General features: G+C 40.6%; 1 protein-coding gene across 7 annotated transcripts in view; it reads left to right on the top strand.

The window, feature by feature from the left end:
* FBXO38 (F-box protein 38) overlaps positions 1–15,440 on the top strand; it is a 53,672-nt gene that overhangs the window by 29,188 nt on the left and 9,044 nt on the right. For 3 of the 7 annotated variants that reach the window (XM_045815254.2, XM_045815255.2, XM_045815253.2), the window contains 4 exons: positions 621–831; positions 7,103–7,222; positions 8,544–8,723; positions 10,236–10,973. In XM_045815254.2, the coding sequence (XP_045671210.1) occupies positions 621–831; positions 7,103–7,222; positions 8,544–8,723; positions 10,236–10,973 (1,249 nt within the window). The remainder of the gene's footprint in view (positions 1–620; positions 832–7,102; positions 7,223–8,543; positions 8,724–10,235; positions 10,974–15,440) is intronic. The other 4 variants (XM_087867891.1, XM_087867889.1, XM_087867890.1 and 1 more) reach the window with 4 other exon arrangements.

Below are 15,440 nucleotides of genomic sequence, written 5' to 3'. Positions count from 1 at the left end.
AGGTAAGAGCAAAGGTGGAAATTTGAGCTAGGTCAAAATTTATTACTCAGAGTAATTACTTGGGAGATTAAATCTCTAATTAGGAACCTCAGATATAAATATGGATTAGGTATTTATTTTGGAAATGTTTTACTTTGCCGTTCTCTCTTCTATGCAGTTGAAATTCCTGGAAAACCTGAGATTGTCTAGCTGTATGAAATGTTATTTTAAAACTGCTTAATTAATAAAACTTTTCGCTGTCACTGTAATAAAAACTTAATGCTTCAGCTGGGTATCTTCTCTCTCCTCCGTTCTTACTGGTTACATTCCTGCTGTGCAAGCAGTACAGTATAGTGGGGAAGGCTCAGGATTGGAGGTCAGATTATTGGGTTTCAAGTTCCAGCTGTAGCTACTGGTCTCTTACACAGACCTCTTTGCACTGCATTTCATCATCTGTAAATCCAGACCGATAGCTCTGCGCCTTGCTTGAGGTCTTACAAGCTTCTAATAAGGGGCTTAATGCATACATAAAAGTAGTGCTTTGTAAAAATTCTTAGGTCAAGATGACCCGGAGGAATATGGAAAATGAAGTGTTCTGTACTAACCTGAGTGAAGACGCATGTGCTTTCCTCTCGCCTTAGGGCTGTGCTCGAGTCGGTCTGAGTGCAGGCACGGGAATTGGGGTTTCCTCGGCCCTTGTTAGCAACCAGAATTCCAACAATGACAATGATAACAATGCCCAGAATAATGCCAACATCCATGACCACAATCACCATCACCCAGATGACTCCGATGAGGAGAACGACTTCCGGCAGGACCTGCAGCCCGGAGAGCAGCAGTTTGCAGCCGACGGTAACCCAGATCTTTTGTGAGCTCCACACAGAAGTGATTTTTACTTTGAATTGTATTTCTCTGACCCTGTTCTGTTTCCTTCTCCCCCTGTTTCAGTGTGTCACTTTACACATGGGGGACCTGGTTGACAAGGCAGATGGGGGGCGGGGATAAATGTGCCTATCTGCTGGCTTGTTTCAAAGCTATCTTTGTGAAGCCTCTTGTCCCTAGACTCTGTAAGGGTGCTTACAGCATGGGAAGGACTCACGGATGCCCTGGAATTAGGGTACAGTGAGCCTTAGAGGCCTGACCTAACTGAGATTTAACTTTCAGGATTTGGGCAAAGGAGCATCTCTTTATATCTCCCTGACCAATAGGTTGGTAGATAGAACTTCATTTTGGGACTGTTTTTGGATGTTCCTAGAACTGAAAAAAATGAGTAGCAGTTATGTGCTAGACATTGTGTTGGGCACCTTTCGTATACCTTTCATCATTAAGTCTTCACAGCATCCACCAAGTTAAGTACGTGAGCCAATAAAAGACCTGTTGGATTTCACTTATGTAATTACCCATGCATTCTTCATATTGACTAAACACCTGCTGTATCCAGCCCGTGTGCTCTTGGGCTTCATATGCCCCTCTGTTGGGGAGTGAGATGAAGGGAAGTTAGTCTCTTACCAAGTTTTCCAGTTTCCCAGTTGGCCCCCAAGAACTGGAAAAGGAATCTCTTCAAGCTATCTTGTTTTCATTGCCCCTTTATTCATTCTCTTGGACACAGTGATTACTGAGAAATGGGGTGCCCTGACGTTAACATACCTGCTTTCATCATGAAAGCATACTGTGTATAGAGCATACTTTCCTTTAGGATTGCTCTGAATATGTGTGGCCTGACCCTAAGAGTCATCTGTAGGCATTGTCTTCATCTCACATAATCTCTATAGAACTCTTCATTTTGGCTCTCAGCGAAGTCACCAGTGACTCTTCTGAGAATGCTGGTGGTCACTTCTCCACTTTTCATCGTGTTTGACATCTGAGCAACATTTGTCATTGTTGCCCGCTTCTGCCTTCTTGAGATAATTCTTCTCTTGGCATCTCCGAAACTTTTCCTGGTTTTCCTTGTGTCTTACTGGACATGCCTGCTCAGTTTCCTTTGCTGACAGTACCTCCTCTGTTCGACTTTGGTCCTTGATCGCTCCGTTTCTCTCTATACGTTTTCTCTACTGAAGCTGCTTCAGTCACATGGCTTCAGTACCAGCTGTATGCTAATGAATTCCAAACCTTTGTTTCTACCTTTGCTCTTCCCGACTTTTTGAAGTAAATACATTTATATACAACTTCATACTTTTTATTTCCACATGAGTTCTTCTAGGCGTTTCAAACTTACGGTTAAATCTCTCCTGACATCCTCCCCCCAAAATACAAAACAGAAGTGCGGGTGCTAGGACTGAAGGAGGGAGAGTGAGGTCAGGTACTGTCTCTCTGCCTTATTCTCCCTGAGTGCCATCGCATTTGTCACTGGTGCCATGAGGACCTGGACATGAGAGGACACAGACCATCCATGGGAAACTGTTACAACAGCCTCAGTGCAGACCTACCCAAACCCTAGGAACCCAATTGTGGTTGGAGTGGATGCCCTGGACACATTATAGTCTCCACTGGAAGTCACATGGCCATGGGCTTCTCAGTACAGAATGGAGAATGCTTCCATTGTGAAATCACATATTGGTGTAACAGAGACCAAAATGTGTGCAAGAACACTGTATTTGATTTATAGGAGAGAACAGTGGAACTTAAATCCTACATTTGAAACTAAGGTTTCAGGGGTTGAGAGACTTGCATACAGACCACATTTTGAGGTGTATATTGTCAAGCACACTATCTTCAAATGCTGTTAAAGGCTGAGAAACAAAGAAGCTACATAAATACCAAGATAGAAGAATTAAACAGCTTCAACTACAGGAAGGCTCAGAACACCAAGGATGACGGCAACACTTGTAGGGAATTGCAGATTGTCATAAAACATTGGTTCCGCAGATCTCCCTAAGTTGGCAGTGTATTTATTTGTATTTGTTATTCCATTACATATCAGGTCACTTGTTTTAAATAAAAAATGAGCTGGAGAAAGGCTTTGTGACTTTTGATTAAAACCAGGGGTGGAAAGAATTCAAATATAAAAGAAGCAAAAAAAGTTTAAGTAGTGGTACAGAGATTCGAACTAAAAGGGATCAGTGCGATCCGGTGTTTGTAGAAATGACTAACATTGATGCTTCCACTTTTTAGGTGTGAGCTTGATAATTTAAAAGTTAGTTTGAAAGTGGTATTGGTATGTTGACTTTCCTTAATTTAGAATTTTAAAACTTTTTGTGCATGGGCCTCTACTTGGTCTTGGAACAACCCCAAAATGAAGCAGAGGCTCCCACTCTTTCTCACCGTGTTATATTTATCAGCTTGCATGAAGTAGCAGAGTTTAAAAGAAGGGCATTGTATAATTTTAAAGTTAAAATTTAATTCGTACAGGTTAAGTAGCTTTGTTTATAAACTGCTATAGTAAGTCATGGGTGCTTTTCAGGGAACATTATTATCATTAAGGCAGTATATGATTTCAAAAATAGGATTTTATTGCTTTACAGAGTATTGATTTATCAGAATATTATCATTTGTTAAAGATATTATCGTTCTTAGATTTGCACTTCCAAAATTCTTAAGATTTTAGAATGTTTTATTATGGGCTAGTTATGTTAATTGGAAATTTAAGTTCATTACCTGCGTTTTACGGCACTCTAAAACAGAGGAGTAGATGTTCGTATTTTCTAACAATTCACATTTGCCTAACGTAAAATTACCATGTGTCAAAATCAAGCTTCTCTAATTGCTAAAGCATTTTGCCAAATTATTTTAATATAATTACTTTTGAATTAATTATAACCACAAAGCATAGTTTTGCCTCTATGTCATTTTACTAAGTTTCTATCTTGATTTAACACATAAGTCCCAGGTACTCACTACTTTTAAAAATGGCGTGCCCCTCTCTGTTCCCTCACCACTGCCGTAGCTCTGCCCCCCATTAATCTAAATTAACCTAAGTGAAATTGCTCTGCAGCTTTTATTTTTGGCAGTGGTTCTCAAACTTGAGTGCATCAGAATTACCTGGAAGACTTGTCAAAATACAGGTTGCTGGGCTTAGCCCTCAGAGGGTCTGAGTTAGTAGGTTTGGGTGGGGCCACATAATTTTCATTTGTAACAAGTTCCCAAGTGACGCTAATGCTGCTGGTTTGGGACCACAGTTTGAGAACCATTGATTTATGGAAAATCCTTATGAAGTTTGAGGGTGAACCACAGTGTGAAAAAAAATCACAGTAAATGCATTTTGTTTTATGTTTTGGGCAGGTAATTGTCAACCACTAAATAATATATCCGATATTAGAAATGGTTGCATATAAATCATTTCTTAAAAGACCGTTCTCCTTTATTTTACATTTAATAAAGGCTATGAATTTCTAATCAGGCTTTGTATAAAAGAGACCATTAATATATTTGTAAAAAAAAATCTCAAATCCATTAAGATTTATGGTTATATTTTGTAACAGGTTTTTTTTTAACAATTGAAATAACATTTAAGCTGAACAAAACATTTGGTAAACATTGATATTTGATTAAAAGATAGCTTACATAATTTCTGTAAGTTAAAATCATTCTGAAAAAATGTACTGCCCTAATGTTAAAATATTTTGAAACAAAAAAAATCTAAACCAAGAATCAGTTGCATCTTCCCTTGTCCAAGGGTATCGCCATCTCATTTACTTACTGGAGACAAAAATCAAGATGTTCTCTTTTCTTTACTGCCCACCTATCTGTTCTCCATGGCATCGAGTCCTTTAGCAAGAACTTGTTGACTGTCTTCAAAGCATCTTGCCATTCAGTCTACATTCTCCTTGCCTACTGTACTACCATTGTACCACATCTTTTTTTTTAATCTAAATGCTTTAGTACATTTCAAACTGGTCACCCTACTTTCTCTCTTGATCAGCTAAAATTAGGTCTTAGGGTGGTTAGGGCAGTGTTGTTAAAACATACACCAGATGCTCTTGCTCCCTTACTTCAGACTTTCCAGTAGCTTCCTACTGCTTTACGAAGAAAATCTAGTTTCTTGATTTGGGCCATAAAACCCTCCATGATCTGGCCTGTCCTCACCATGTGCTACTCCCCAACTCACACACCGTGCTTACTGTGTGCCAAGCTTGCACCGCTGTCACACTAACTGCTGCCTCTTCTTAGGATATCGCCACTGTTTCTCAGCACCTAGGACAGTGACATATTGTAGTAGCTGCTTAATAAGTATTCAAAGGAATGAATGCAATGAAAGAAGTTAAATATAAAGTGACTTTTGGATGTTATATTAAATACCTTCACAGGTTTTCCTGGCAACCTAAAAAGCTGTTGCTCAGCAGCTTTGGAAAAACTTATCACATAGGCATATGAATGTACTTCTGTTCTAATGGTTCCCCTCTGCCTATGAGAAATAATTCTAAGCTTTTTAGCAAGACTTTCTAAGCTTTTCACAGTCTGGGGTCCAGGCTACCCTTTTAGCCTCATTTTCTTTTACCCCCTCATCTCAATACAAACACTTGTTCTTTCTATCACTGGAATACTTACTCTTCTGGAAAATGTAGCATGCTTTGTGCCATTCAGGAAATGTCACCTCATATCAGTGAAAACTTCCCTGCCCAACAGGATAATTAGTTGCTCCTTTTTTGTCTATATTCCCCTTGCACTTGGACTGTTAGCAAGTCTCTTCTGACCTCATTCTATGTATCTGACATCTCTGTTACAACATGTGCATTCTCTTTGAGAGAAGAGACTGGCATAGAGTATATACATGATAATTACTGCTCTTCATAATTGTTCATAAGAATTGAATGAAAGAAGAAAATCGATTGGCTTTTATCATGAAAGATTTGTAGGCAAGGTCAGGCCTCCTTTGGGCACTAAATGAAATGTAGAAAATGGAAGTCTACAGCTGGGCAAGAATTTGAGATGGGAGACTAAACATAACGGGGAGTGTGCTTTGGTATGTATTAAATATCAAAGCAAATCCTATTGTCCCCACAAAATCTCAAATTTTACTGTTGTATATTCCAGAAACATTTATCTGAATGGTGTCTTTCTGTTGTAATCCAGTTTTGCCTTGTTTATTTGTTAACTGAATTTGTCTTGTCTACTTACGTAGATTCTTTAGTTCTTTCAGGAACAGGATCTTGTTTTCTCTTTTGTTGGTTTATTCATTTCATCCAAATGGTTGGTTGACTTCCCAGCCATAGTCCTTGAGCACCCCTAGGCATTGAGGATATAGTGGTGAACAGGCTAGACAGTCTCTGCGGCCTCAGGGTCATGGCCGAGCTGTAAATGGAAGGATGGTATGGTTATTGCCCTGACTCAGACCGAGATCAGGCACACGAGCTTAGGTTGTAAGAGGGTACTAGCTTGACTGCCTTGAATACTGATTTGAGGGATTGAATTTAACCTTGTCAAAAGCTGGCAAAGCCAGGAATTATTTTATTTGGGCTCCTCTTGGAAAAGCGACCATTTTATCTTAAGATAGAGTAATCTAATCAAAGCTTATTAGTCTGAAATTGCTCACTGTGCTCATCTTCTGGAAAGATATAAATAAAATCACACATTCCCATTCACTGATAGGCACTAATAACTGTGACAAATTCTTTGATGTAGAACATGTGAGTGATAGTAAAATGTTAAAAATGTGCTTAGTGTATTTGTTCGTAATCCTTGTCCTGTATTAGCTAAAAATGATACCGTAGCCTTCAGAGAGTTGGAGAGGAAATGTGAGTTTGAGGTTGCCTGCCCAGTGCGTCCTGGTGTCACTGGCAGATACTACAGCACTAATTGCTTGTAGAATGATCGTGAGGTTGTCCAGTAGCTGGCCCTCACTACTGTCCGGCAGTCGCTTATAGGGAGGCACACAGTTGCCTCATAGAGCCATTCCTGATGACATCTCCAGGAACGAACGTGGGGATTTCTTCTCTCTGCTGCTTGCCGTTCTCCCTGCTTTCATCTAACAGTGATGGACTGGCTCCACCAAGTGCCCCTTTCCCATCGCAGTTTTCTCTCCCATAGAATAATTGGGCACTTCTTGTTCTCGTCTGTATGATGAAGCACTGTTACAGGCTGTTCTTCCAGCGTGGGCCTCATAATCGCACGGGTGCCACAGATTTGCCTGCCTTTGTGGGTTTTTTAGGCCTTTCTTGGTTTCACTTTGTGTGTATTTTTGTTGAAGCACTGAATGAGATGGAAGACATGGTGCCAGAAGACGGAGAGGTGGTGGCCGCGAGCGGACAGGAGACGGCAGCTCGCAGTCAGGCGGTTATCCCTGTGGATGTTGACGAGGAACAAGCAGGTAATCATGTGACTTCCACGTTCGTGGTTATGAAAACTTGGGCCTGACTCCAATGAAGAAAGTAAAACACGGAGAGTGACTGTTGTTCAGCATTATGGCTAATGATGTGTTATATGCGGTTTATTATTGACACCCATATTATATTGATGTTCCCCTTGCTGCACATATGTATATCTTATTAAGGTTTGTTATTTTTTATAACTGGCAGCAGCTCCTCTTTCTATATTGTTGTTCACACGTGTGTGTGTATGTATGTGTGTGTAGAAAGAAAGCACTCAGACTGTTGATGGAGAAAATAAATGACCTGACGAAATAGTTTGCTTGTCTTCTTCCTTCATTCTGGTGGAGAGGAGCAAGAGTGGAGAGGCTGACCTGGTTTAGTTAACAGACCAAGATCTCGTCTCTGTTGGCCCCTGGGTGACTTACGGCAGGCTATATAGAGTCATAAGGCCCTTAAGATTACCTAATACAACCGTATGTTTTACAGATGGGGAAACTAATAGTCTTTCAGAATGAGTTTGAGTAATTTCCTTAAGACCGCTCAGCCAGTCTTAAAGGGACAGCACTGAGATTAGAACCCAAGTTTTCTTACTCCTGGACTGTTGGAATGCTAATTTTTGTCTTTGAATTGAAAAGATCTTTAACAATCCTTGTTTTAAGTGTCTTACAGATGCAGTCACTTATTCAGCAAATATTTTTTGAGTATTACTCTGTGCCAGGCATTGTACAGTGTGACAGGAACAAGACAGGCAAGGTTCCTTGGGGCTTCCATTTTATTGATGGAGTGAACTTCAGTCATTTGTCAGAGGGACTTGGGTCATAAGAGTAAACGTTTACAAAGGGTACTGCCAAGCAGAGAAGCCACTTTTTATATATATATAAATACTCAAATAACCAAACTGTGCCATGTATCTAGCCTTTCAAGAACTGTCTTGCTACGTCTAATGAGAATGACCGTATTCAGTTAAAGCACGCAGAGAGCTCACCAGTCCTGCAGGTGTCTGAGGTTCATCTTACTTACTTTGTCTTCATACATTTCCAAACTGGGAAAGTAGACTCTTTTTCAAATGATTATTAAGACTTATTTGGTTATTTTTAAGTTGATTTCTGTGACTTTTTCAGATAGCGAAGGTACTCAAGGGGAATGCCATATGATCTTCTGTTTTGAACTGCCTTTAGAAATGTGTGTATTCCGTTAACATGAGTGATAAGGGAGGCTACATAGAGCCACAGCATCTCTGAGCCCAGAGCCCTGCAAACAGTACTTGAAGTGAGAGGCTTTCTTGGCAAAAAGTAACTTGGCCTGTGCTTTTTGTTTTAGGACCCAGTGGTCTTCAACGTGTAGTAAAACCAACCCCAATTACTGTTCATGATTCAGAGAGTGATGATGAGGAAGACAGTCTAGAACTCCAAGAAGTCTGGATTCCTAAGAATGGTGCTCGGCGTTACTCTGAACGTGAAGAAAAATCTGGAGAGTCAGTGCAGTCCAGGGAACTATCAGGTGAGAGATAATGTCTTGCTGGGGCCAGTTAGTGGGAGTCATTGTGAGAACTGACACACCTGACCTTTGTATAATGTGTCCCGACCACAACCTGTGGTGTAGTTAACATTTCCTTACGGAATGTGAGAGGAGGCGAGGAGGGCAGTAGCCCAAGGGAGAGGGGAATGGGGGGGGGGCGCTCTTGAGGGCAAGTGTAGCACAACAAAAATATTGTGGAATCAGGGTTCAGGGAAGAGAAGACGTGAGGATTGTGACCTCTACAGTGGAGGCTTTAGGACCTTGTGGCATCAGAGTATCAGGGATTAGTGAGAGGCCTGGGCTTCACGTGGGGGATGACTCCTGAGGTGTCCAGAGCAGTGAGAAAACAACCACTCTGCCAGCTGATCTGTCCAGGCGTGCTTAGTGAATGTTGGTGGCTAGTGTGGTGCTCGAGGGAGTCCTGCAGTATGTTCTTATACTCCCTGCCTCCCCTTACATCTAGTCAACAGCTTCTACCATTTGTCTCACCAAGAAACTGTAATTCTCTTAGCCTTCAGTTCATTCTTCTTCCTTGTCTTGCCTTCCCTTCTGTTTCTCAGAACTACGTGCATACGCATACCACTTTGAGCAAAGGATGAGGTTTTTAAAAATTGTCCACTAATTTCCCTTGGGTACCCTACTCCTTAATATGTTTGAATGTTTGGTGTACATTTAACACTGGCCCTGAAATATTTAATCACTTCTGTGTGTGGAAAGCTTAGTTCTTTAGACTTGGAATCATTTACTAACCAATGACTGATTGCTCCATTCTTACTTTAGTCCTTTTAAGAAATTCAGGTATTTTCACACTGTGGTTGAAAGGAGCTTTTATGGAAACTAAAATTTAGGAAAATGAATGTGACCAGCTGACTAACCTAATGTTTCCTAGGAAGTTCAGTTTCTGAATTTAGAAACTAGATCTGTCAGCCAAAGTCTTATTTAAGTATTCCTTTATATATTCATTGAGCCTTACTGTGCCCCAGGAACTTTAGGTGTGGTGAGGGATGCAGAGATGAGTAAGTCATGATCCCTCTCTCTCTAGGGAACTTCTAGTCTGGTTAAAGAGTCAGGCCAGAAGTCTAGATCATAATATCACAGGACACATCCTACAGGGGCTTTGGGGTGGGGGCGCAGGAGAGACTGAACAAAGGTGCAAGGCTGAAGAATTGGTGAGAACAAAGGCCCGGAGGTAGTATGGCAGGGGTATGCTCAGAGAAAAGTTTGGGCTGGCTTGTCGCATGTATATGGAGGGGCCGAGAACAGAAAGCTAGTCTGGAACCAGATCCTGGTGGGCTGCGGAGGCTGAGCTGAGACTAAACCAGGTAGGCACTAGAGACCATAGAGAATTTTTGAGCAGCTGAGTGATGTGGTCACCATTATACTTGAGGAAAATTAGTGTACATTGTTTCCTGTTCCAGATTTACTCTTGCCTTTTGTCCGGAATTTGTACTGAAATCTTTTCTTTTCCTCGGGCCATTCTTCTTTTTCTATAAGCAGTAAGTGGAAAAGGCAAGACTCCACTTCGAAAGAGGTACAACTCCCATCAGATGGGCCAATCGAAGCAGTTTCCCCTCGAGGAAAGCAGCTGTGAGAAAGGCTGTCAGGTCACCAGTGAGCAGATCAAAGCCGATATGAAAGCAGCTAGGGATATTCCTGAAAAGAAAAAAAACAAGGATGTTTACCCCAGCTGCAGCAGCGCCACCGCCAGCACAGTGGGAACCTCCAGCTCACACAGCACTGCTTCTCAAAGCCCCGACTTTGTAAGGACGGTGAACAGCGGCGGCTCTTCCGAGCCTAGCCCTTCAGAAGTGGATGTGTCCAGGCAGTGTGTCTGCTCCCCCGGTGGGTCAGAGGACTCTGAGGCCATGGAGGAGGGTGATGCAGAGAGTTCTGTCTGCCCCAGATGCTGCTGTCACAGGCCCCAGGAATCCCAAAGGAGAACTAGCAGGTGTTCTGATGAGGAACGTCCTTCAACCAGCCGAGCCTGTGTTGTGAATGGCCCGGATGGTACGAGATCCGCCTTTTCCTTTAGGACTCTGCCACAAGGGGGGTCTTCAGGCCCAGCACATGATGAGAGGACTAATGGGAGTGGCTCTGGGGCTACAGGTGAGGACAGGAGGGGGAGCTCCCAGCCTGAGAGCTGTGACGTGCAGTCTCATGAAGACTACCCTCGGAGGCCCCTAACAAGGGCCAGGAGCAGACTCTCCCATGTACCGCTGGTATCTGAGTCAGGTATGACAACGCTGCCAGGACTAGCACCTGCAGGGTAGGCCTTGGCAGGGGCGTGAGCTTGCTCCATACGTTTTCGTCCATAAAGCCAGTTCGGCAAATGGAATTCTGTGTTGGGGTTCTGTGATCAAACAGAGTTTGAACTAATTTTCAGCAGTGGTGTGGGTGGGGGGAAGGCATGTGAAAGATGTTGTAAAACCTCCAACCCAGGAAAACTTAAACAGCTAAGCCTCTAAGAGAAATGCAACTGTGTATATTGACCCTAAATACGATACCGATTCTGATGTCTAAGTCCCAGTGTAACTCTGCTCCCATCCCATACTTAGGGAAGTCGCATCTCTTAGTGAAGCTTTAAACCTTAGCCAAAAGGTAAGGACCTGAAGTTGCTGGGGCTGGGGAACATATCGTATGGGATACCCCTCGGTCTGCTTCTGTAGTACTTAGTAATTCTTTCTGAAATCTAGTTTTGCTTCCAGTTAGGTTTGCCAGGAGATAAGCAGGTAAGTAGGTAGTTTAGCTGAGAATTGTTTTTGGTGAAGATACACTCGGAACATATTATGTATGTATCTAATTTCATTGACAACGTTTATAATGTGTGTGCCAAGGCCTTGGATTGGATGGGGTAAGCACATTTCTCAATCATAGTTCTGTTTATATTTCTGACCTTCTTTTTAAGTAATCTCTCCTGCCTTATGAAGTTATGAATAGCTATCAATGAATAATGTATTTTAATTTTCTCCAGGTCTCCCTTAATTTGAAAATCTTAAAATTAGCTCCAGAACGTGGAGTTAGTGCTTTTTTTTTAATATATTAAATAGAGCCAATCAAATCATGTGGAGCTAAACTAACAAAAATATTTGCTTTCAGAAGATAAATAAGAGGCCTTAATTGTATGCTAACCATAGTAGCTTAAACTCATAATAAAATATGAGTTTTATTTAAAATTTTGTTATGCTTTACAAACATTAGTTCTGCCATATGACGAAAAATACATTTCCCTTGAATTTTAAATGTTTTATCATCTCTTTTTTTTTTATACATAGCGCAAAAATCACCATTTTAGCCATTTTGAAGTGTACATTTCATTGGCATTAAGTACGTTCATGCTGTCGTGCAACCATTACCACCATCCATCTGAACGTTTTCATCCTCCCAAGCGGAAACTCTGTGCCCATTACACAGGAACTCCCCGTGACGACGCCTCTTGTTGCATGGTTTTTCATGTTTGTCAAGTCAGATCTACTTGTTTACCTTTGTGATTTTCTCTCTTTTCTGCTGTGGAAGACCTTCCTTACGCATGGTTCCGATCATTGATCGTGTCTTCTCATTCTTTTATTCATTTGCTTATCTTAGCTGTTTGTTTCAGTCTGTGGGAATGAACTTAATTTTTTTATTTCAAATTGTCACTGAGTTGTTTCAGTGCTGTTTATTGGCATGCATTCTCATGTCATTATTTTGAAATGCTTTTTTATTATGTACCTTAGATAAAATAAACTTAGTTTTGTCTCTGGGTACTCTGTTCTTGTTCCAGTGTTCTGTCCTCTTTCTTTATTCTTCTTCACAATTTCGTTGGCTAGTCAAGCATTTCTCATTTATTTTTATAATTTTTAACAATAATTTCGTCAAGCTCCAAAAGCAAATCTTGGGATTTTTTTTGTTTTTAATTCCATTACATTGATCCACTGAAAAAATAATTGTCATTTTTACAGCACGGAGTCTTCCTATTTAGGGACTGTTTTGTCTCTCATTTTGTCTTTTGTCTCTTAGTAAATGTTTGAGTTGTTACTGTTTGGGGGAGCGGGTTGTTTTGGTTTTGTTTTTAGTATAAATACTTCATATTAACCCTAGGGGGCTTTGACTTCTTTGTTGTCTTGCACTCTGCTATCCTCTTTACCATTTCCTTCTGACTTGTTTCAGGTCTAGAACTTCTCTTAGGTTAAAGAATTCTCTAGAAATTAAAAAAAAAATCAATTTTTTTTTTAGATAAATTATATCTTGCGATTTCTTTTTCAGTTGGCGATTTCTACTGTGTATGTAGCTAACTGTACAGTAGGTAAATTATTGCCTCATTTTTTCAACAATGCAAATGTCCATTTACTTTCAGTGACAACTTCTCTGGAGAGATGTCCAAGTGCTGATTTTAGTATTCTCTGGAGCTCTTGTGGAAGGAACAAGTTATTTGAATACAGCTTTCAACTTGCTATTTTTGATCTAGCATATTTTTTATATCCCTTGGCCATTCTGCTCTTTGGATTTTTCTCCTTAAAACTCTGAAGTTTAAAAGTACAAAACTTGATTGAGTGTTATGAATTTTTTAAAAATCACTTTTTCAAAGAAAATGTTTGAGTTTTTAATTTGGTTTTCAATTTATGGCCTTCTGTTGTGTTAAAACCCTGTTAGAAGCTAACATAGTTATCTTGTGGATTCTTATTTTGGGAATAAATACCTGTAAGTTGTTGTTTGTACCCTCATTGTATACTTTATAAAATAAATATCACAAAAATCACTAACTGGATTATCAAAGAATAGCATTTAAGATTAATACGGTATGGTTCTCATAAATACTAATCTCTTTCTCTGACACCCCAAGACTGAATTGGTTTGTTCTCTGTGTTTCTGTAGCACCTTCTACGCCAATGTTAACTATACTGTGTTGTAATTCCATGTTTTACTGTCTGTCTTTCCAATAGACTGAGCTCCATGAGGGCAGGGACAGTGTCTGCTTGTTTGCCATTTTATTCCCAGCTTCTAGCACAATGTGTTACGTGGTATGGGGCTCAGTGAATAATTGTGAACTTACTAAGTGGTAGGAACCAACATATGAGGTATGTTGATGCTGGTGGATGTATGGAATCACTAAGAATTGTCCCTAAACGAAGAGGGAGGTATAAGAAAAAAAAATGATGAATTTTTTACATCGGGAAGCCTTTGTTTTTAGTGCTTATCTACATGTAAAATGTGACTCCATTTTATAACTTCTCTTAGAAAATATGAACTGCCAATTTGGGTACTCTGGAGAGCAGGAAATTTAACTTTGAACCCCATGTTCTGATCAGTTAAGGGGGAGAGCTTTCCAGGAAGGTGAAAAGTTTGAAAATCAGATCATAAAAAGAGAATGCTGCAGAAGATTCTAATTTCAACACTGTCGTAAAGGAATGGAGGCAGACGTGTTTTTTGTTTGTTCATTTTCATTTTTCGGGTACTGGGAGACAAACCAGTTCCTCTTATTGGTTGTAACAGGTGTGTGAATTTATCTGTCACGTGAAATGTGCTGCCTTTAGCAGATTCCTTGTCAGTAAAGGTAATTCGATTTTGCATGAAGTTCCTTCAGAAATACTGTGAAAGAAGCGCTTCAGTGGGTTGGCTAGATCAATAGTTCTCATCTTTTTCCAGAACCCCAGGGTTTTGTTTGGGTTCAGGGTCTTCAGAGGAAGTTTGATGGGTAGAACTCCTAGGCTCCCTTTCAGCTTTCAACCAGAGTAGCTGCTTTCAATTGGTTTGCATAGTTAAGATTTCACAAAGGTTTCAAATGGTAGAGGAAAGGGTCTGGTGTGTAAAAAAAAAAAAAACCACTTGAATTCGATCTCTAGAGTTCCCATCTATCTAAGCCAAGCCTTTGGGAATTTGCAGTATTTGCACCTTGTTTCCTGTCTTTCTTTCTAATCTTCATTTGAAGTTACAGAACTACCAAGTAGGATGTTTGTAATCTAGTAGTGGTGTCCGAAGGCAGTGTGACTCATCATAAAGATCAACCTTACTGCATTCAATAAATGCTCTGCTACGGAATGCTTGTCGAAAAATGAGGACAGTGATTTTTTAGCGTATTGTCTTAGAATGTATATGTGCTTGTTAAAGTTTTAGAGATAAATTTAGACCTTGCCTTTAAATAAAATCAACGCAGTGTTGTTTGCTCTTATAATTGAACTGTCAGGTTTGAGAACAGCACTAGTAAATGAGTTAGGGTCTTACTAACCAGGAGCTGGCCAGATAGGACTACAGGTTTTCTAACATAGTGACTGGTGCCAGATTGCCTGGCGTTGCCTCCAGGTTCCAGCACTTACCCCATGGCAAGCTGTTCTACCATTCCGTGTCTCTGTTTGCTCCTATGTAAAACTAAATAATCTCTCTCAGAGGGCTTTTTTAAGGATGAAATTATTTATTGCAAGTAAAACCCTTAAAAAAGTGCCTGGCACACAGTAAGCGCTCAGTAAATATTGGCTACTCTTGTTGCTCCATTTCCGTAGCTGTAATGCACTCATTCATTCAATGAATGTTGAGTGCCAGCTTGTTCGGTAAATGTTCGTTTTACATCACTGCTAGCGGCTGACACTGACACAAAGGTGAAATAAGGCAATGTTGTTGCCTCCAGGGAACTTTTCGTTTAAGTGGAGAAACAAAATAAGTATACAGCGAATTACGGAACTGCTGATGAGGTTTGGGGGCCCACGTGGTTTGTTAGAGCAGGTGGTA

This window comes from Ursus americanus, chromosome 15 (genome assembly GCF_024610735.1).
Source record: "Ursus americanus isolate L20-20 chromosome 15, mUrsAme1.1.p, whole genome shotgun sequence".
Lineage (NCBI taxonomy): Eukaryota > Metazoa > Chordata > Mammalia > Carnivora > Ursidae > Ursus > Ursus americanus.
The sequence above is the reverse complement of the archived record's forward strand: the minus strand, read 5'-3'. Positions and strand labels throughout refer to the sequence as shown.